Source organism: Balaenoptera musculus, chromosome X (genome assembly GCF_009873245.2).
Source record: "Balaenoptera musculus isolate JJ_BM4_2016_0621 chromosome X, mBalMus1.pri.v3, whole genome shotgun sequence".
Taxonomy (NCBI): domain Eukaryota; kingdom Metazoa; phylum Chordata; class Mammalia; order Artiodactyla; family Balaenopteridae; genus Balaenoptera; species Balaenoptera musculus.
In genome coordinates, this window is record NC_045806.1 from 1,490,275 (window position 1) to 1,511,542 (window position 21,268).

A 21,268-nucleotide genomic window follows, 5' to 3' on the forward strand; every position below is an offset into this window, starting at 1 on the left:
CCAACGCAGCCAAAAATAAATAAATAAAATAAATTTATTTTAAAAAAAGTGACTTAGTCCTACGAGCAATGGCGTGAGGAATGATACTGTGTCACAGTAAGTGACGCTGGGTCCAGGGAGGCCAAGCACATGTCATGCTGTCCAGATCCCTCAGGAGAGCAGCAGTTCATGCTTTCGGCGGTGGGTGGCATAAGCCGTAAGCCCAAGCACCAGGACGCAGGTCCACTGAAAACTGTACTGAATTGTATGATTTAACAGTGGATTAATTCTCAATAAAGCTGCTCAACCTGGGTGAAGACCGCGCTGAATCACGGACAACCGGGGAGGCGTGGGTGTGTGGAGGTCCCGGGAATTCCTCCGTGAGAAGGGAGCTCGTGTGGGCTGGAGGTGGGAGACCCAGAATCGACAGCACCAGCTGTCAGTTGCCAAAGAACGGACGTGGAGAAGATGAGAATGTCTGAGAAAAACCACAGCTGACCCAGGAGGTAACTCCGTAACTCCGAGAAGCCAGGCCCAGGCATCAGCCTCGACAGAAGTGCCGGGGGGTCAAAATTAGTGACGCGTTCAGACTTCCCCGGCGGTCCCGTGGGTAAGACTCCGCGCTTCCAAGGCAGGGGGCACAGGTTCCATTCCTGGTCGGGGAACTAGAACCCCGCATGCTGCAACGTGTGGCCAAAAACAAACAAATTAGTGATGGGGCGGCCTCAGAAGCCACCACCCAGGACTCCAGGGTTGTCCAGGGCTGGTAGGAAAACAGGAGCTCCCCAGAAATTATCCCAACACATCAGAGTCTGGGGACACCCATGGCTCCCAGTGAAGACGCATGAAAAAGTGCCTGGATTCTTCAGGGGAGAACTAAACAACCAGCACCTTCGGAGCATGTCCTGAGCTTTGCACAATTCTATTTAAGCACGTCCATCACGAAGCATCCACAATGTTACAGGTCAATTTGTCTCAATAAAGTTGGGGAAGAAAAGAAATGTGATATTAAGGGGGTATGCATAACTAAGAGGGAATCACCTGTAAAGCGATCACGCTTTACATGATAAACACTGTTTAGAGCCTTATGCAAGTGACCAAAAAAACAGAGGCAAGTATTTTGCAGTCACTTATACTTGGTTTTCAATAGACCACAGACAAATGATGGAGTGAAAAAAAAAAAGAAAACACCAAAACAGGATACAAAGTTGTATGTGATGTAGGATGATGGTTAAAGAGTATTATTATAGGGAAATAAATCAAATGTTCATAGCAAAAAAAAAAAAGCATGTCCACTAATAATGGCCTCTGATGTTCATCTATTTCGTATATAGTCGTGTGTATATGTTAATCCCAGTCTAATTTACCCTCCCCCTCTTCCCCTTTGGCAACCGTAAATTTTTCTATTTCTGTTTTGCAAATAAGTTCATTTGTATCATTATTTTAGATTCCACATGCAAGTGATATCACATGATATTTGTCTTTGTCTAACTTCACTTAGTATGATAATATCTAGGTCCATCCATGTTGCTGCAAATGGCATTATTTCATTCTTTTTTATGGCTGAGTAATACTCCATTGTATATATGTACCACATCTTCTTTATCCAACAAGGATTTACTGTATAGTACAGGGAACTATACTCAATATTTCGTAATTACCTATATGGGAAAAGAATCTGAAAAAGAATATATATATTATAACTGAATATAAAACTGAATTACTTAGCTGTACACCTGAAACTAACACCACATTGTAAATCAACAATACTTCAATTAAAAAAATTGATTTTTTTTAAATAAATGAAAAATTCAAGAAAGTTTTCAAAGAATGAAAAAAGGAAGACTAATGATAGCAGATAGCAGGCATCAGTATCATGTTGGCTTAGGGTTTAGTTCAATACCTTGATAATTGTTTATGTATCTATTACTTGTATTATTAAATTAATGTGACATTTTAAATTTTTATCTTTAAAGAATGATGAAATTGGAATACTTACATGAATTTCTTATTCTATTTCATTTTTCCTGACAGCTTTGGTTACTAATGTAATTTTCATATTGACAGCTTTATAATATTACCATATTATTTTGTAACAATAATCGCCAATATCGTTTTAATCTAAACTACAGAGTTAAATATTTTCTCTGTTCAACTATCAATTACGGAGACTTAAGACTTACAGTTTCTTTAAGAAGGGTTTATTAAAACTACATTTGCTGAATTACAAAAAAAATATTGGTATCTGAGAAGCAGAATTCAATGACAAGGAAATGTTTAAAATTGACAGTGAGTGGGGTGACCAAAGCTTGGGTGTTTTACACGAGAGGAAGACGCTTGGCAATTAAGTCCTTCAGTATGAGGAAATGAAATTTTTTTTTGACAGGTCCTCTCATGACTGGGAGGGGCTTGGCTCCTGTATTCCTTGGACCCCCAACTTTAACTGGCTTTCTTGTAGTGCCATCTATGGACATAAAGTATGTTTAGTTATGGGTCTCTCCAGAGAAATGGACCAACAGGAAACACAGAGAGAAAGAGAGAGGGAGACAGAAAGAGAGAGAGAGATTATTGGAAGGAATTTGTTCATTCAACTGTAGATGTGTAGAGGGGGCACCCCAAAATCTGCAGGGTAGACCAGCAGGCTGGAGACCCAGGGAGAGCTGAGGTTACAGGTTGAGTCCCACGACCATCTGGAAGCAGAATCCTCTCTTCCTTGAGGAACCTCAGTCTTTTTTTTCCTCCTAAGATCTTCAACTGATTGGACAAGGCCCACCCACATTGTGAAGGAGAATCTGGTTATGCCAAAGTCTCCTGGTGTCAATTTTTTTTTAATTGTAGTTGATTTACAATGGGGTGCTGGTTTCCGGTGGACAGCACAGTGATTCAGTGATATATTTTTTTCAGATTCTTTTCCATTATAGGTTTTTACAAGATATTGAATACAGTTCCCTGTGCTCTACAGTAAATCCTTGTTGTTTATTTTATATAGAGTGGTGTACATCTGTTAATCCCAAACTCCTTAGTTACCCCTTTCCCCTTTGGTAACCATAAGTCTGTTTTCTATGTCTGTGAGTCTGTTCCTGTTTTGTACAGAAGATCATCTGTATCATATTTTAGATTCCACATATAAGTGCTATTATTATATATTTGTCTTTCTCTGACTTACTTCACTCAGTATGATCATCTCTAGGTCCATCCATGTTGCCGCATGATTTCAATGTTTATCTCATCTTTTTTTTTTTTTTTTTTGGCCATGCCACGGGGCTTGCGGGATCTTAGTTGCCCAACCAGGGATCGAACCCATGCCTCCTGAAGTGGAAGCACAGAGTCCTAAGCACTAGACCACCAGGGAAGTCCCAACGTTCCTCTCATCTTAAAAAATATCTTCCCAGCAACCTCTAGACCAGCGTTTGGCCACAAGGCTGGGTCCACAGCCGAGCCACATTGACATAAAATTAGCCAGCACAAAGTATGAGTTTTCAGGCAACCGAGAGCCCTAACGAGCTTCCGATGGGCGTCGTCTGGAAGCAGGGACCCAGCCAGCTGGACCAGAGGAGCGCGGAAAAGGCACCAGCTCAAGCCAGCACAGCACCTTCGCCTGGATGACGGCTCATCCTTGCGGCAGGAGGACCTGACGGCCGCCTCTCGTGCTGGCGAGTTTCCACAGCTTGAGAAACGAGTGCAGGTGTCAGCCTCCACCAGCAGCAGGGGGACAGAAAGAGCTGGGGACAGAAAGAGCTGGGGGGCAGCCGAGGGGCCCCGCGGCTCTTCAGCCTCGTGATGTCGCCTCGCGTGGAACCTAAACCTTCCCTCCTGCGGCGGCCACCACTAAACCCTGTGGCAACTCCCTCCAAACCGAGAAATACAAGAGGTCCATGGGACTGCCCGGGCGGTCCAGTGGTTAGGGCTCCGCGCTTCCCCTGCAGGGGGCACGGGTTCCATCCCTGGTCGGGGAACTAAGATCCCGCAAGCTGCAGAGCATGGCCAAAATTTTTAAAATAAATAAATAATAAAATAAAATTTTTTTTTAAAATAAAAATGGTTATGCTAGAAGGGCCAACACCAGAGGAAAGAGTCATGTGGGGAGAAGCCCCAGGGATGATAGGAATAAATGCGGAAAGGGGGAGAGAAAACAGCCTCCACGGGGACCCGACAGAGGCCTTTCTAAGCAGGAGTCCTTTAGGTGTGACTATAAGCCCCACCCCCTCTGCGGGCTGGGTGAGGTCACAGGTTGTTTGAAGAGGCCCCCAGCCGCCCCTGAGCACGTGGGCGAGAGAGTCAGCTGGACCCAAGAGCTGTGCCCGCTGAGGCCTGCAGCCCTGGTCACGTCCTGTGGCACTCAGCTGCTCTATCTGCCAGCTCGGGCTGCATGATGAGTAATGGTACGCATCAAGTTGGCTGGGCCACCAGGAGCCCAGAGAGCTGGGGCACCGTGATCTCTGCATGTGTCTGGGAGGGTGTTTCTGGACGACATGAGCATTTGAACAGGTAGACGGAGGAAAGCAGATGGCTCTCCCCAGGGAGGGTGGGCCCCGTCTAATCAGTTGACACTTGAATAGAACACAAAGGCAGAGGGAGAATTCTCTCTCTCTCTGTCCTTGAGCTGGGATGTCCATCTCCTCCTGCCCTTGAACATCTGTGTGCCTGGTTCTTAGGCCTTTGGACTCGGACTGAACACACCACCAGCTTTCCTGGGGCTCCAGATGGCAGATGGTGGCACTTCTTGATCTCCCAAACTGTGTAGGTCAATTCCAATCAATCAGTCAATATATACATACCAATATAGAGATAAAGATACAGATATATGTATTACACAGGGTTCTGCAGAGAAACAGAACCAATATCTACATTTATCTATATCATCTATCTACCTATCATATGTCTATCATCTACATATCTATCATGTAGCTAGCTAGCTATTATCTATCTATCTATCCTCTAGCTATTATCTATCATCTATCTATCCATCTATATAGACATTAGGTATATCCTGTTGGTTCCGTCTCCCTGGAGAGCCCTGACTAATACTGGCTGCTGTAACAAAGTAGCACACACAAGGTGGTTTAAACAACAGACATGTACTTCTCACAGTGGTGGAGGCTGTTTGTTAGTCTGAGACCACAGCAAGGGCAGATTAGTTCCCAGCGAGGCTCTCCTCCTGGTTTGTACAGCTGCATACCTGCCGAGTCCTCACGTGGTGGAGAGAGAGCTCTGGTCTCTTCCTCTTCTTATAAGGACACTGATCCCATCACAGGGACCCCACCCTCATGGCCTTAGCTAACCCTAATCACCTCCCAAAGGCCCCACTGCCTAACACCATCCGCTTGGGGGTCAAGGCTTCCACATATGAACTCGGGGGGGATACAAAGGCTCAGTCTGTAACATGCTCCCGCCACCTCACCCGGAGGTGTCCACACGAGAAGGTCGGAGGCGGAGGAGGAAAGGCAGGGCTGGGGGCCCCCTGCTCGGTCTCCCCCTGCGCTGCCAGCAGTACGGACGTGCCTTCCTGCACGTGCATCGAGCACCCACCATCCCCCCCGACTGTGCATCTGCTCTCCTCCCTTCATCCACCTCCCCGTCCCCAACCCCTCCCAACGCCTCGCCGGGGCGGTCAGGACAAGACCAGGGCGGGCTACCGCCAGCCCCTCGCCCCGACCTCACCAGCCCCTCCCAGGGGGTGTCCCTCCTGCCAGACACCCACCCAGGTGGGCTCACCGCTGGCTCGGGCACTACGCGGGCGCCACCTCCGCTGTCCCGGGCCACGCTCCTTCACGAGGCCGTACACGGCGGGACAGCCCCGAACCAAGCTGATCACAAACCCAGGACTGGCCCCCGTGGCCTGGCACGCGAGACCCTGGGTGCCAGCGGGAAGGGAGGTGACCCGGTCACTGCATCCCAGCGGCTGGACCTCCCACATGTCCTTCCGCCACCTGGAGACCCTCCATGTGGGTTTCACTGCCCACAGCCCAGGAATGGGCTCCTCCTTGGGGAGACCCCCCCGACCCCCCAGGCAGGCCTGCGGCCACTCAGCCCATCCGCTACGGGGCCAGCTGCCCTGGCCCGAGAGGCGTGGTGTAGCTCTCTGGCCAAGTGCGTGTGAAGGGGCGAGGGCCACACCAGCCTAGGAGCCAGGGGACCAGGCACTGAGTGCAGGGCGATGCTCCCCCCAGCCCTCGTGGGTGAGAAGCTGGAAATGCTGAGTGCTCAGAGGTTCCGGGAGGAGGGTGGACGGTAGGAATCCCACGGTTCCTGCCAGAGTGTCTATGGAGCAGGGAAACGTGTAAATCCATGACACGCTGACCAATGACAGCTGTCCTTTAAGGAGAAATGTATTAACTCATTAAATTTCCTGCAGGGAGAATCAAAGCTGCTCAACGCATCTTCAGTTTACCCATAAAGGTATAGGATGGATGGATGGATGGATAGATAAACAGAGACAGATAGATAGACAAATTGATAGGTAATAGAAAATACATAGATACATAGATGATAAATAAATAATAAGTATATAGATGATAAATAACAGATACATAGAAAGATGATAGATACAGAGATGTATGATAAATTGATCATAGATACACAGATAAATACATAGATGATATAGATGATACAGATAATAAATAGGTCGATAGATAATAGAAAATGGACAAAGGCATAGATTATAGATTATAGATGCATAGATTATAAATAATACATAAATACATACATAGATGATAAAAATGTAGACAGATGATAGATATGTAATAAATACATAGATGAATGATAATAGATGACAGATGATTGACAGAATATAAAAAAGAAGATACACATAGATAGGGTATAAAAGTATATATATTTATATATGTAAATATATATACTTATGTTTATATACATATTTACATTATATATACATACATACATATATATATATATATATATAAATATATATATATATATATATAAAAATAGAATCAACTCCATCCAGGCATGGAATCACAAAGGTTAGTATGTACGTAACAAACTGGCCATCCACACAATTATCAGCTCCTACGCTGGCCCATAAACCGCAATCCTGGCGTCCCCGGTGCTGTGCACGAGACGTGATCTTCCCAATGTCACCGACCCTCCAATCACCGCCTCATTTCCACGAAGACCCAGCCAGGATCCTCCTGGAAGCAAAAGCCCCAAGAAGACTCATCAAGTGCCACCTCCCAGAACACCCACCGTGCGAGGGGAAATGCATTCGCTGTGGACCCCATGTGACAAAATCTCTCAGGAAAAGTCCTCTTTCAAGGACAGCTGCGGAGACCGCCGGGTTCCATCCTTCTAACAGAGGAAGCGATGCTCGTCTCCCTAAGAAAACACCCCCTGAGGAACATGCCCCTGCCTTGTGCCATCTGCCACCCGCCAAAAGCCTATCCCATCTGGTCTCACGTCACCCAAAAAATTGAGCGAGTTCGGGTCAATCGAGAAGGTGAACAAATTGGGCTGAAAACGAGAGGTGGGCAAAGCATCCCAACCTTGCTTCAGGCCGAAGGTCAAACCACTGAGCAGATATTCTAAGAGTGCTCCCAGAAAACCAGCAGAAACAACCCCAGCAAAGAGGCCACGCGGAGCCCCCAGCCTCGGAGTCATAGCCTGGGAAGCCGGGATGGGCCCAGGCAGCCGGGGGGACCCGGAGACCACGCAGGTCCCGAATCCCAGGGCCCGGGAGGGCCCCGCATCTGCAGGGCTGGCCCACAGGCCGGGTCTAGGCCAGAGCTGCAGGCCAGGACCCCGGGTCTGCAGAGAAGAAGGGGGAGCCTGAACGGTCGGGACCTTGACTTGAGCATGAGAGGACGGGGCCGGCTGTGCGCACGGCAGGGCCGGAGGAGAGGCCGGTGGGGCTGGAGGCGAGGCTGAAGCCACCCAAGGCAGCAGCAGCTGTATTCCCCCGCACGGGGCTGCAGAGGACGCAGCCGGCAAAGTTCAGAGGAGGGTGGCCAAGGGCCCCCGCCACGTAGGAGGGCCCCGAAGGCCCAGCCGTGGGTCCGCTAGCCGTGAGAGGCACAGAAGGGCTTGTGTTTCCAGGCAGAGCTGCAAACCCAGCCCCCGGTGGCCAGAACAGCTGCAAAACATCCAACGCTGGGTCTTAATTCAGTACAATTTATAGGACGGGGACACCCGGGGCTGCAGGTTCCCAAGGAAAAGAATTCTAGCTATGTGTCCGGGATTGGTCCAGACTGCACCCGGAAACCAGAAGAACGAACTGTGCGAGGGCCGCGGTGCTTTCAGAAGCCTGTGAAGGGCCCCAGGCCTTCTCAGGGGGTCAGGCCTTGCTCAGAGGGCGGCCGAGACCCCGGGGTCACTCCAAACACACACTGCGGCGCCCGCCTCCCCGAGCTGGGATGAGAGCGGGGCTCTGAAAGGAAACTGACTTTACAGCAAGACCTGAGCGTGAAACACACACCATTTTGAGGAAGCAGAGTCCTGGGCCGACCCAGATAAGACACATCCTTAACGGTCAGGGGTTGCGTTTTTACGAGAAGTTCTGGATGCCAGCGATGATACTTTATCTAAGACACCGAAGGACACATTGCACTTAACGTTCGACGGAGAAAGCTCTGGAAGTGTCAGGTTATCATGACTGAAAACTGGCCCGTTTAAACTCAAAATGTTTGTGCAGAAAAATTATACGTTTGAATCCCCCCTCCCCATGCCCCCAGGAACAGAGGCAACCTATAATATGCAGAAGGAGAAAACTACGACGGACGCCGACCTCCCAGTCTGTCTGTTTCTGGGGTACCTCGTTTTCTTAAAAGGAAGGAGAGAAAGGAAGGCAACGGGGAGAGAAAGGAGTCAATGGGAAAAAACCCAGATGCCCTAGTGATACACATGGTCTGAGGTCAGCACCCAAAAAGGCTCGGGTTTTTACAACCATCCTCCCCCTCCTCCCTACACCCAGTGCAAAGACAGCCCAGGGAACAAACGTGCAGAATCTCTACTCCCATAGCAGGCTTCCCCGGCTCGCAGCTTTATTCACATAAACACATTTTGATGCCAAAAGATCCAGAAATGCATCACACCCTTGATGTGATTTCCAAAGACCCCAGAACAAAGCACAGTGGCCTTACTTCTTCTGCGTGGCTTGGAAAAGTCTCTTTAAACAAACAGAAATAAAACCCTCCCTCGAGGTCGGAGGCTCTCCTGCAAGTGCAAAGCGTTACTCCCACACGACAGACAGATAAATTAGGAGTCCGTTTACTGCTGGGGTTTCTCGAACAAGCGTCCGATTCAAAAGTGTTAAATAAGAAAAAGTACAAGCCAGGAAGAGGGCCGGCAACCCCAGGGCTTAGAAAAAAATGTGAGAAACGCAGAGAGGCGGCTGGCTGGAGGGACACAAGTTTACATGAGTGACAGAAAGCCAAGATTTTAAGAAATGTGAGGAGGGGTCAGATGCAAAGCAGCCAAATACAGCCCGGGAGGTGGGATGTGCATCTCTGCGGCTCTTTTTCCAGCCGGAGAGCAGAGCCGAGGGCCTGGAGACAGTGATGTTATCGCTTTCCTTCAAGGTGACGGCGCAGGTGAAGCTGCTTTCTGACACCTGATTTCCTAAACACATTCAAGGCTGGTGACATCAAGATAACATACTGCCTTGGCCAGAGCCACAAGAAGTCCCCAGCCATGAACCTGGAGAAATGCCCTCCTTAAGCCCCCGGGATGCGGCTCGATGTTGGGGTCCTGGGAAAAGATTGCCAAGGGCTGAGATGGGGCATTTGTAAATCGTGTACCTCCTGACAAAACATCCATCTGGACCTGGGTTGTTTTAAGGTGGGAATCAGAAATAAGAGTGGTGCCTTTTTCTTTTTTTGGGCCACACCGTGCAGCATGTGGGATCTTAGGGCCCCGACCAGGGATCGAACCCGTGCCGCCTGCATTGAGAGCACGGAGTCTTAACCACTGAACAGCCAGGGAAGTCCAGGGGCTTTGCCTCTTAAAGAAAAGCGATTCGTTTAAAATAAATAAATAAATAAAAGTAGTTCTAAGTGTTAGAAACAGCCTTCCTGTTTCCCCAATGGCGGAAGCAACCCACAAGGACCCCCAAAGATAAAATGATCCCTGGTATTATTTTTAACTCAATGTCCCCCACCCCTCATTGGTGTTGTTTAAAACAGAGAATGCAAGAGCCCCTTCCAGTAATCAAATCTAAATCAGCCCTCTAGAGCCGGCCGTGGGCACGAGAGCGTCCTTCATATTCAAAAGCAGGGTTCCCAAGGAGTGGGGACCGCCTTCTCTATGTTCATCCCAAGAAAAGTGATTCTGGGGAAACCGGACCTTTGAAGCATCAGACTCACAAAAAACCCACCTCAAGACCCATGAGTTATGGGGCTCACAAGCACTGTGAATTCGGGCAAGGGGAGAAAAAAGACTGATTCATGGCAGAAAACACACTACAACCAACACCTCTTTTCTGCTTTTTTTTATAAGCGGTTGCATTGCAGGCTCACTGTTAACATTTTCCACCAAACATAAAACTGGTGTCTGTTGAAAACAGGGCATCTGGCGAAAGTGTCTCTCCCCGGCTACCCAGAGGCAAGGTTCCCACGTAAATGACAGTGTAAACGGGTTCCTTCACCGACCAACGGCTAACATCCACGGATGGTGTCGGCGGAGGACACGCAGGGGGTTTCATCCTCAGCTGCCCGTGGGTTTCAATCTTTCTCCGATTTACCCCAAAGCGTCCCTCGCAGAGAACACGAATGCTGCAGGTATGGAATTATCTAGGGGGCAAAACATCCCTGCCGGCCGTGCTTCTGTTGCGGAGTTTAGCATTTGCAATCGTATCAGCGGACATCTAGAGCTTTTATAAGTCATTTCTTTCCCTTGCGTTGGGACGCAAAGGGCCCCTCCGGAGAAAACGCTCCTTTTCACCAGCTTTGGGCCACCCAAAGCCCACCTCTGTGTTCTGGGCCGCCCGAAGCCCCACCTCCGTCCTCTGGCCGCCCGAAGCCCCATCTCTGTGTTCTGGGCCGCCCAAAGCCCCATCTCCGTCCTCTGGGCCGCCCGAGGCCCCACCTCCGTCCTCTGGGCCGCCCGAGGCCCCACCTCCGTCCTCTGGGCCGCCCGAGGCCCCACCTCCGTCCTCTGGGCCGCCCGAAGCCCCATCTCTGTGTCTGGGCCGCCCGAAGCCCCACCAAAGGTCCATCTCTGTCTTCTGCGCATTTCCTCTGTCCCGGGCAGCGCGCCCACCTGCGGGGTCAGTACCGACAGCCAAGCATCCGACGAGGCGCCCGCGCGCGGTCACCTGCCCCCCCCCCGCCCCCGCCCCGCTACACGAAGCCGCCGTCCCTGATGCCGAAGTAGCCGGCGTGGACGGCGTCGCCCAGGGGGAACGCCTGCTCGTGGTCCAGGCCCCACTCGCCCTCATCCTCGTCCTCCAGCTCCGCCTCGGCGCCGCGCGCGTTCTCGTACAGGAAGACCTGCTCGTCCACGTGCGCGGGGGCCAGGCGGTTCCGCTTGGCGCTGACGACGTTGGCCGAGGAGCCGAAGAGGCGCTCGGGGCAGACGCGCGTGGCCGCCACGGACCAGTACTTCTGCAGCACCCGCGGCAGCAGCGGGAAGAGCGCCAGGCGGTCCGACCACCACCTGAGCGGGTCCTCGTGCAGCCCCAGCACCTTCTGCGACTTGAAGTTGCTCAGCTCCTCGACGACCTGCGCGTGCCACTCCTCCTGGCCCTCCACGCCCGCCGTCGGGCAGAAGATCTCGGCCAGCATGTCGTTGATGACGGCGGCGGGCGGCGGCGGCGTGGCGGACGGCGCCGGCTTCTTCACGGGCGGCTCCTCGGGCGCGGCGTACGCCGGGTCCTCGGGGGCGCGGTAGGCGCCGTCCTTGACCTTGTCCAGCAGCCCCTTGGCCTCCTCCACCACCCTGTTCTCCACCTGCTGCCTCTCGAAGGCCGACAGGAAGGGCAGCCTCTTGTAGCGCGGGTCCAGGAAGGTGGCCACGTTGAGGAACATGTCGATCTCGGGCGCCTCCTGGTAGGTCCTGGAGAGCTCCTTGGCGATCACCTCCTTGGCCATGCTGATCTCCTTGGAGTCCGTCTCCTTGATGCTGAGCGTGGTGTTGAGCAGCATGTGCAGGAGGGGCTTCACCATGCTGATGGCGGGGTGCTTGGAGGCGGACAGCATCTCGGCCACCTGCCTGAAGGGCTGCAGCAGGTCCACCAGGCCCTCGATGGTGGCCCACTCGGCGGCCTCGAGCATGAGGTGGTGGTTATTGCTGTCCTCCAGCAGGACGCCCGCGACGGCGAACTGCTGCTCCTTGAGGCGCTGGAGCATGGCCAGCGTGCTGCCCCACCAGGCCACGCGGTTGCTGACCAGCATGCAGGGGGCGGCGCCCTGCTGCTTCTGCTTCTCGTACAGCATGTACATGGCCACGGCGGACTGCTGGAAATACTCCACCAGCTTGCGGCAGCGGCCCAGCAGCGCGCCCAGCTGGGGCAGCCGGAAGGCCTGCTGGATGCCCGCGTCGAACGTGTGGCCCAGGCAGGGCATCTGCACCGCGATGTCCAGCAGCGAGCAGGCCTTGGCGATGTCCTTGCCACGGTCCGTGGTGGCGCTGAACACCTTGGAGCCGACGCCCCACTCGATGAAGGCTTCGTAGAGGACGCGCGTGATGGTCTCGGCCGCGTTGTCCTCCGGCACCTCGAAGGTCTTGAGGCAGCGGGAGCCCAGGAAGAGGCCGTGGGGGGCAGCGCGGCCAAGGAAGTGCGCGGCCAGCGTCACGTAGGTCCGATTCTGGCTCTCGCTGCGCCACAGGTCGGTGGAGACGCCGCACCACGCGGCCTCCGCCAGCTCCTTGAGTACCGCGTCGCGCACGGCGCCGTAGCGCTCGGGGATGGCCTTGCCGCAGAAGAACTTGCGGCTGGGCAGCTCGTAGCGCGGCTCGGCCGTCTTCAGCAGCACCTTGAACGTGGGCTCGTCCACGATGGACGCGGGATAGAGCCCCTCGCAGATGAGGCCCATGACGGCGGCCGTCAGCTCCTGCTGCCTGCGGCCCTCGTGGCCGTGCGCCGCCGCCTTGGCGGCCAGCGGCTCCTGCGCGCCCTGCTGCGCGGCCTCGGGCTTGAGCTTGGAGAAGGCGCTGGCGAAGGCCTCGCGCATCTGCTCCGTGTTGCTCTTCACAAACTCACAGAACTCATCGGGGTGGTTCTTCTCCAGGTGGTAGGACAGGTTGGAGGTGTTGCCCGAGTAGGCGATCTGGGCCATGCAGATGCGGCAGTAGATCTTCTTCCACTGCAGGATGCAGCCCTCGGCGTTCGTGTCGAAGCCGAAGTAGCGCCACACTTTGCTCTTGGCGCGCGGATGCGCCACCAGCTTGAGATCGGCCTGCGCGCCCTCCAGGCTCTTGCCCTCCATTGCGCCACCCCGGCCGGGCCTCCGCTCATTCGGGACGACCTGCCGAGAAGCAGCGAGACAAACACAGCGTGAGAAGAGACCCGGCTCCGGCCGGCGCGGAGTGGGGCTGCTCCGGAACCAAGGGCGCACGCAGAGGGACCCCGGGGGCCGCCGCTCCGGCTCGTGGCTTTGGCAGAGCAGAGGGGCCGGTCTGACAAGCCAGCAGCTCTTCCATCCGGGTGCGTCCGAGGACACGCCTTTTTTATTTTTAGTTTTTGGACCGTCTTTGGACTCCTGATGACAGCTCTTTCCTCACCTGAGCTGCTTTACTCTGTCCTGTTCTAGGAAATCCAGGAGCCGCGACACCAAGCAGGGGGGGCTTGTTCTCCAGGCGGAGGCCACGTTCCCAAGCGTCCCGCCAGCCCAAGACGACCCACCTCCCCAGCCGAAAACGTGGTCGGCAAGCACGCGTGTCACACGCCACCATCAGATGTGGCTCCAATCAGAAGAAAACAGAGGGTCTCAAGCGGATATTAAGTTGGCAGAGTGTCATTAAATAACGAGCTTTTTCTAATTTTATGTTTTGAAATGATGCCTTTTTGACCACAATGAGATATCACATAACCCCCCCACCCCCGGCGGAATGGGCATCATCAAAAAGAACACAAATAACAAATGCTGGCGAGGGTGTGGAGAAAAGGGAACCCGCCTACACCGTTGATGGGGATGTAAACTGGTGCAGCCGCTATGGAGAACAGGAGGGAGGTTCCTTAAAAAACTAAAAATAGAGATGCCCTATGATTCAGCAATCCCACTCCTGGATATTTACCCAAAAGAAACAAAAACACTCATTAGAAAAAAGATTCACGCACCCCCATGTTCACAGCACCACTATTCACAACAGCCAAGACATGGAAGCAACCTAAACGTCCATCGTCCATGGACAGAGGAATGGATAAAGAAGATGTGGTACATATATACAGTGGAATATGACTCAGCCATAAAAAAGGAACGAAACTGCGCAATTTGAAGCAACATGATAGGCTTGGAGATTATTATGCTTAGTGAAATAAGTCAGACAGAGAAAGACAAATACTGTATGGTATCAGTTATATATGGAATCCAAAAAAAAAAATTTTTTTTTTTAAACTAGTGAATATAACAGAAAAGAAGCAAACTCACAGATATAGAGAACAGACTACTGGTTACCAGTGGGGAGAAGGAAGGGAGAGGGGCAATATAGGGGAAGGGGATTGAGAAGAACAAACTATAATACTCGGTGTAAAATAAACAAGATACAAGAACATATAGTACAACACAGGAAATACAGCCAATATTTTATAATGCCTGTAAATGGAGTATAACCTTTAAAAATTGTGAATCACTATGTTGTACACCTGAAACTTATATAATATTGTACATCAACTATATATCAATTAAAGAAAGTTAAAAATATTACTTTCTGAACTGCACATGCTCTAGTTGTTGTTTTTTTTTTAATCTATCTATCTATCTATCTATCTATCTCGGCTGCGTCAGGTCTTAGTTGAGGCATGCGGGATCTAGTTCCCCGACCAGGGATCGAACCTGGGCCCCCTGCATTGGGAGCGCGGAATCTAACCCACTGGACCACCAGGGACGTCCCTCTATTTTTCTCCCAGGTGCATCTGGGATCAGGAACCAGATTGGGGCAATAATGGATCTCTCAACCCCTGGAACTTCTCAAAATGCCCACCGTGGGCGCTCACACCTGGGCACAGAGATACCTGTGAGCTGTGGTGCAGCACTGCCCGGCTGTCAGTGGGGAAGTCGACCTTAGGGCCAGGTCCCCGGGTTCCCACTGTTGGTGATGCCCCCACATTCGGTTCCCTGGAGCTGCCAATCAGGGCCAGGACGCCCAAAAGGGCAGCTGAGTTTTCTTAAAAGCTGGCTGTGACTCACAGACATGGAAAACAAACTAGTGGTTACCAAAGTGGAAAGGTGGGGAGGGATAAATTAGGAGTTTGGGATTAACAGATACACACTACTATATATAAAACAGATAAGCAACAAGGACCCACCATATAGCACAGGGAACTACATTCAATATCTTGTAATGACCTATAATGGAAAAGAATCTGAATATGTACGTATAATTGAATCACTGTACTGTACACCTGAAGCTAACACAATATTGTAACTCAAGTATGCTTCAATAAGAGATCTTTTTAAATAAATAATCATAAACAAATATATATACATATATATGCCTAGACACAGACAGAAAAAGATATGTTTTAAGAGCATGAACGTTAGTTTTATTACTTATTTGATTTCCTCAAATGACGTCCATGGAACAGACTTCCCCCTGAAATGGGTTAAGCCTGCAAGCTTTCAACCCCCTGTATAGCACTCAGGGGGTTAAATCACAAAGTGCACCAACCAGGTGTTTTCTGAGTGTGGGGCGTATGTTCAAAGCCAAAACCCAGTAACAACGACAGTGGTTTGAATAGCGGCCTCCCTCCCCAAATTCATGTCCCCCCAAAACCTGAGAGTGGGACCTTATGTGGAAACAGGGTCTTTGCAGAGGTGATGAAGGGAAGGGTCTGAGATGAGGTCCCCCTGGAGGAGGGTGGCCCTACATCCAATGACAGGGTCCTTACAAGACACAGGAGAGGAGAGACCCAGACACAGAGGAGAAGCCCCGGGAAGACAGAGGCAGAGACGGGAGGGATGCGACCACAAGCCCAGGGACGCCTGGAGCCCCCAGAAGCTGGAAGAGGCGGGAAGGACCCTCCCCTGGAGCCTCTGGAGGGAGCGCGGCCCTGGGACACCTTGACTTTGGGTTTCTGGTCTCCAGAAAGAGACAGGATGAACTTCCGTGATTTTAAGTACTTTGTTACGGCCACCCCCGCACGCTCTGCTGATGAGAACAAAACTATAAAAGCTATGAGTAGTAACATCACCCCTGGTGCTGGGCGCCCTGCGGTCAAAAGGGCCCACCTGAGGCTTTTCAGGGAGAGGTCACACTTGGGGGGACTGATTTAAGGGGCACGTCGGTAGCCAGGGATGGGGCAGAAGGATGTACTGCTCAGAGGTGAGGCCCGAAGTCTCCAGGACAGGGCGAGGGGATCCGACACAGCCAGGACTTTCACAAAGAGGAAACCCCAAGACAGCACGTGCTACAGCCAAGCCAGGATGGGGCACCTGAGCGTGGCAAAGGTGGTCCCAGAAAGCGACGGGAACTTCACGGCGGGCACCACACCTGGGCTCTGGAATATGAGCTGCCGCATCCCGCGTGGGCCACGCCATTCAGTTTTATCAGATCCGACTACACCTTGATGATGATGGTGAATTACTGCTGTGATCTGGCTGAAGGAGCCCAGCGCGACCCTGGCGCAAAGCTTTGCACACAAAGCAGGAAGCATCCTCGACACAGTGACAGCCTAAGGAGGCACCGCCCGTGGGGCCTCCCCCTGCAGCACCACCTCCTTCGGGCCAATGACGTCAGAACCTCCAAGGAGGTGACACACAGGAGGAGGGCTCTGAGCACAAGGCCACCCTCCACTGTCTGTGGAGGGCAAGGTCTACATCTCCCGTCAGAGTCAGGAATCAAGGATTTGTCAAAGCAGCCTCTCCACAGGGTCCTTCTCACAGGGCGGCCCGAGCATCTCTGGGGGGGGACCATCGCCAAGACACTGCCAGGGATGTGGCGAGGTCCTGCCTTTTCTCACGTCAGAGACACCAGCCAGAGCTTCCCAATCGGCTTCACCAACACGAGGAACATGTCACAAGACACAGGATGAAGCCACTAAGTGGAGAACCAGCTGCCTGCTGCCCAGCCGGTACTTCACCGGCAAGAACCGAACACAGGGCCACTCTCCCTGATTTCTCTTTGTTTGTGTTGGAGAATATAGTTATTTTTCACTGGGAAAGAATGTTACTGGGAATAACATGTAAGTGACTTGTTATGTTACTTGAAATATATGTTGTAAATTTCTGTTTCACATTTCTGTTCACGTTTTTTTTCATTTCAAATAAATCTAAATTTAATTAACATTAAGTGAATAGGATCCATATGGATAAGCAAAAGCCACATAAACAAAAGCTCTTTGGGACTTCCCTGGAGGTCCAGTGGTTAAGACTCCACGCTTCCAAGGCAGGGGGCATGGGTTCGATCCCTGGTCAGGGAACTAGGATCCCACATGCTGTGTGGCACGGCCAAAAAGTAAAAATTTAAAATTTTTTTTTAAAAAAAGCTCTTTGGTTGGGGGGGAGTACTTATTTTTTTTAAGAGTAAAAAACGCCTAAGATCATGAAAACTGTGGTTTCACCTCCCTGGATGCACAACCCCCAACTGTTCATATGTACACAACACCAACGAGAAATAACTTCCTCTTTATCGGTTTTTAAAAACCCTACAGTTTGAACACCAGGATCCATCCTAAAATAGCTTCATAAATGGGCCAGCTGACATCTTTTGGGGTGTCAGCCCATCAGCAGAAGTCCATTTCCAGACCTACCTCCTATTTCCAACAGAATTCTTAAGGGAAATGTCTGTGTGGTATCAGAACTGCCCTGTAAAACACATCTGGATGATTTTCTCTCCCTTTCAAAACTCACTGATGGGGACTTCCCTGGTGGTCCAGTGGTTAAGACTCTGTGCTTCCACTGCAGGGGGTGCGGGTTCGTTCCCTGGTCAGGGAAGATCCCACATGCTGCAGGGTGCAGCCAAAAAAAAATAAAATAAAATAAATAAAATAAAAAAAAAAAAAAAAAAAAAAAAACTCACTGATGCATCAGAGACATTTAACTTGTAATAGACAGTCACCATAGAGAACCTGGAAATCAGACTCTCTTACAGGAATTTTTAATTTGCTTACACACGTCTCCATCAAGGCACAACCTGCAACAATCATGAGTTTGGAATGATCTTGTTTACAGATAGTGCATTTTAAGGTAACATTCAGGAGTGGGTTACCTTTTCAGCATCTTCCTTCACCTTTTCACAGAATCCACATGAACTCACACCACACACCTGTCCCCCACCTGATAAAATGTGCAGGACCACCCACAATTCCAAAGCGACAGTAATAAATGCGAGTCAGCTCCATTTTATCTAAGGAGTCCCAATGAAAGTTATATAATTGCATTAAATATGTGCAGTATGCACAAGCAACTCATGAAAACGCTGAGACGATCTATAGATAGATTCACTAGATATTCAATATTTGACATGCAAATATCAGCAAACGATCGTAACCAAGGTAGTTTTAAATCTGATGCATGATCTGACCGCTCAGGGTGGGTTATCAAAGAACTTTCACAATACCAAGTGCACTTCAATAATCACCACTGTGGTTTGTTGTTATCCGTTTAGAATATATAAATAAGAGAATATTTCTGTATCAACTATTTTATACTGTGCACATTTTTATTTATATAGACTATATAAATTATTTTTTAAAAAAAGGAAACATCTGATGTTTAAGAACAAAAAATCCCAGCTACTCTCCATGTGCACTGGGCCTCTGGGTCACTGTTTATTTAGCTCCATACTGGGGCAAAGTTCAATGTCTCCTCCCCCGCAAAGGTTAAGTCCAGTTCGGAGCAAATACAACATGGGTCCAAAAGCAGAGGAACAGTGCCACTTGGAACACTGGCCACCACCAGGCACATGGGACAAATGTTCGTTCACTCCTCCACCCAGATCTAAAATGATTTCTAACCCCACAGACCACGTGGCTTGCACACAGCAAGCCCATCAAGTCCATCTTTGGATGAAACAACCCTCTGCAAAAGCCGGAATAAGGATGCCCTCGGCTGACACATGGCTTCATGGCTGGTTTGCCTTTTCACAACTTTATTTTTTTTCCCAATCAATCAACAGGTGGAAACCACAGGGCAAGCCCTCAGGTTGCATGTATCTCCAACACGTTTCCGAGGCACGCATTTTGGGGTGCTGCATGCGATAACACCGACAAGTCTAAATTCCATCCTCAACTTGTCTTTTCTGCGAGCAGCTAAACGGGCTCCCAGGCGGGAGAGCCAGACCCGTCTGGGAGCAAAGCTGCTCGGAGCGGCGCTCCACAACCTGGGGCCATTTGGGGCAACTTGGGACAGCTTTCCATACCTCTTCACTGTTTACAAGCCAGTCCTGATCTCAAAGGTGACTATGCGGACCCCACCCCCGAGCCCCAGGTACTGGCTGGGTTCTTACCCTCTGTTCATTTCTGATCGCTCTCAATGTGTTTTTTTTTTTTTTTTAAATACCGAAATCCAGCTTATCAGAAAACCAAATGCTCGCCTCACATAAACCTGGAAGATTTATTTCCCTGGATGGAGGTCTGGGAGGGTGGAGCTCATATAAAAATATCAACTCCTGCTCGGAGCTGCAGGTTTGCAAAGCGTGGCCCCGGCAGCGCCCCTGCCGTCGGGGAGTGGAGCGATTCTCAAGTATTTTCACAACCAAAGTCACATGTTCTCTGCCTTTTTTCACCCCCGTGTCTCAGGGGGGTTGCCCAGACGGTGCTGGGGGTGCTAGGCCAAAAGGGTGGAAACACGGGTGAACCTGAGACTATATCTATCCCCTTAGGCCACACATTAGAGAGACCGGCCACAAGGTGACACATCACCACTCTTCCCACCGAATACTTTGTTTTAGAAAGTAGTCATCTGTCACCTAAAAATACAGTGTCATGTATGCTCGCGTAGCCTAGGGTTAGTGTGACCTCCTGCAAATCAGGGCAGACAGAGGTTCCTACAGGCTTCCCCGTTTTACGTCCTGAGCACGCCGCTGCGACCAGGCACAGCCCCAGACGGACCGCCGCCACCCCCCGCCCCCGGAGGTCCCCAACGTGCGTGAAGAGCACGAACGGGTCCCCGGAAAGTTTGGGACCGGGGACGCCGCGGAGGTCGCGGGGGCCAGAGGAACAAGGTGCCCCAGAGCGGAAGCCCCTCCCGCCAGGCCTCGCCGCGCCCCCGAGCGCGCCCGGCGTCCCCCACCCGCCCCGGGGAGGCCCGTCCTCCCCGGCCCTGCGCGCGGCCGGCTCTCCAGCGCCCCCTCCTTCCCCCCGGCCGCGGGGCTGCGGGGCGCGCGGGACCCCGGGGACCCCGGCCCGCAGTGCGCGGGGGCAGCGGACCCCCGGGGCGACCCCGGGCCGGGATGCGCGGAGCGGGGGAGGGGCGCCTGGGGACGGCGCGCCTCCCTCCCCCCCGCGGCCGCCCGGCCCTGCTTCCGGGAGCGCCCGGCGCGGCGCGCGCTGGCCGGCGGCCGGGGTCAAGGACACGCGGGGCCCCGCCGCGCCCCTCCCCCGCTCGCCCCCCACCCCGGGGTCCCGGCCGAGCGAGGGGCGCGACCCCGGCCGGGCGCCGCCGCCGCCGCGAGCCCCCCGCCCGCCCCGCGCGCCGACGCCCCCGCCCGCCGCCGGCCGCTGACCTGGCTCCGCGAAGCCCCGGAGGCGGCGGCGCAGCAGCTGCGCCACGACCACCGCCGCTCCCACCGCGTACACCCGCAGGGCCGCCAGCGCCGCAGACAAAGGCGACATGGCTGCCCGGCCGCCGCTTCCGCGCCGCCCGCGGGACTCGCAGCCCCGCCGGACGGCGGAAACGCGCCCGCGCCGGCCCGCCCCCCGCGCCCACGCGCCCGCCCCGAACCCCGCCCGGACCCCGCCTGGACCCCGGGACGCCGCCTGACCCGGGGCGCCGGACCCCGGACCCCCGACCCCGGCCCGGAACAGGCACTCCCGCCCGCGCCGCGGACCCCCTCCCGGCTGACGCCCTCCGCCCGGACCCCGGGACTCTGCCTGACGCCGGGGCCCCGGACCCCAACCCGGACCAAGGACCCCAGGGACCCCCGCCCGGACCAAGGGCCCCAGGGACACCCCCCCGACCCCAGGGACCCCCTCCCGGACCAAGGACCCCAGGGACCCCCGCCCAGACCGAGGACCCCAGGG

General features: G+C 52.6%; 2 protein-coding genes across 2 annotated transcripts in view; both read right to left on the minus strand.

Moving 5' to 3' along the window:
- Positions 1-20,920, minus strand: part of DHRSX (dehydrogenase/reductase X-linked) — a 194,560-nt gene extending 173,640 nt beyond the window's left edge. The window contains exon 1 of the mRNA XM_036840273.1: positions 20,752-20,920. Within this exon, the coding sequence (XP_036696168.1) occupies positions 20,752-20,860 (109 nt within the window). The 5' untranslated portion in view covers positions 20,861-20,920. The remainder of the gene's footprint in view (positions 1-20,751) is intronic.
- Positions 11,182-20,880, minus strand: ZBED1 (zinc finger BED-type containing 1). Its single transcript, XM_036840272.1, has 2 exons — positions 20,752-20,880; positions 11,182-13,394 (listed from the first exon to the last, which is right to left on the minus strand). The coding sequence occupies exon 2, from the start codon at positions 13,353-13,355 to the stop codon at positions 11,268-11,270; it is 2,088 nt and encodes a 695-aa protein (XP_036696167.1). The 5' UTR covers positions 13,356-13,394; positions 20,752-20,880; the 3' UTR covers positions 11,182-11,267.
- Positions 20,921-21,268: the final 348 nt, after the last annotated feature.

Coding starts and splice junctions, on each gene's coding strand:
- ZBED1 (XM_036840272.1), bottom strand. CDS start 13,355: ATGGAGGGCAAGAGCCTGGAGGGCGCGCAGGCCGATCTCAAGCTGGTG.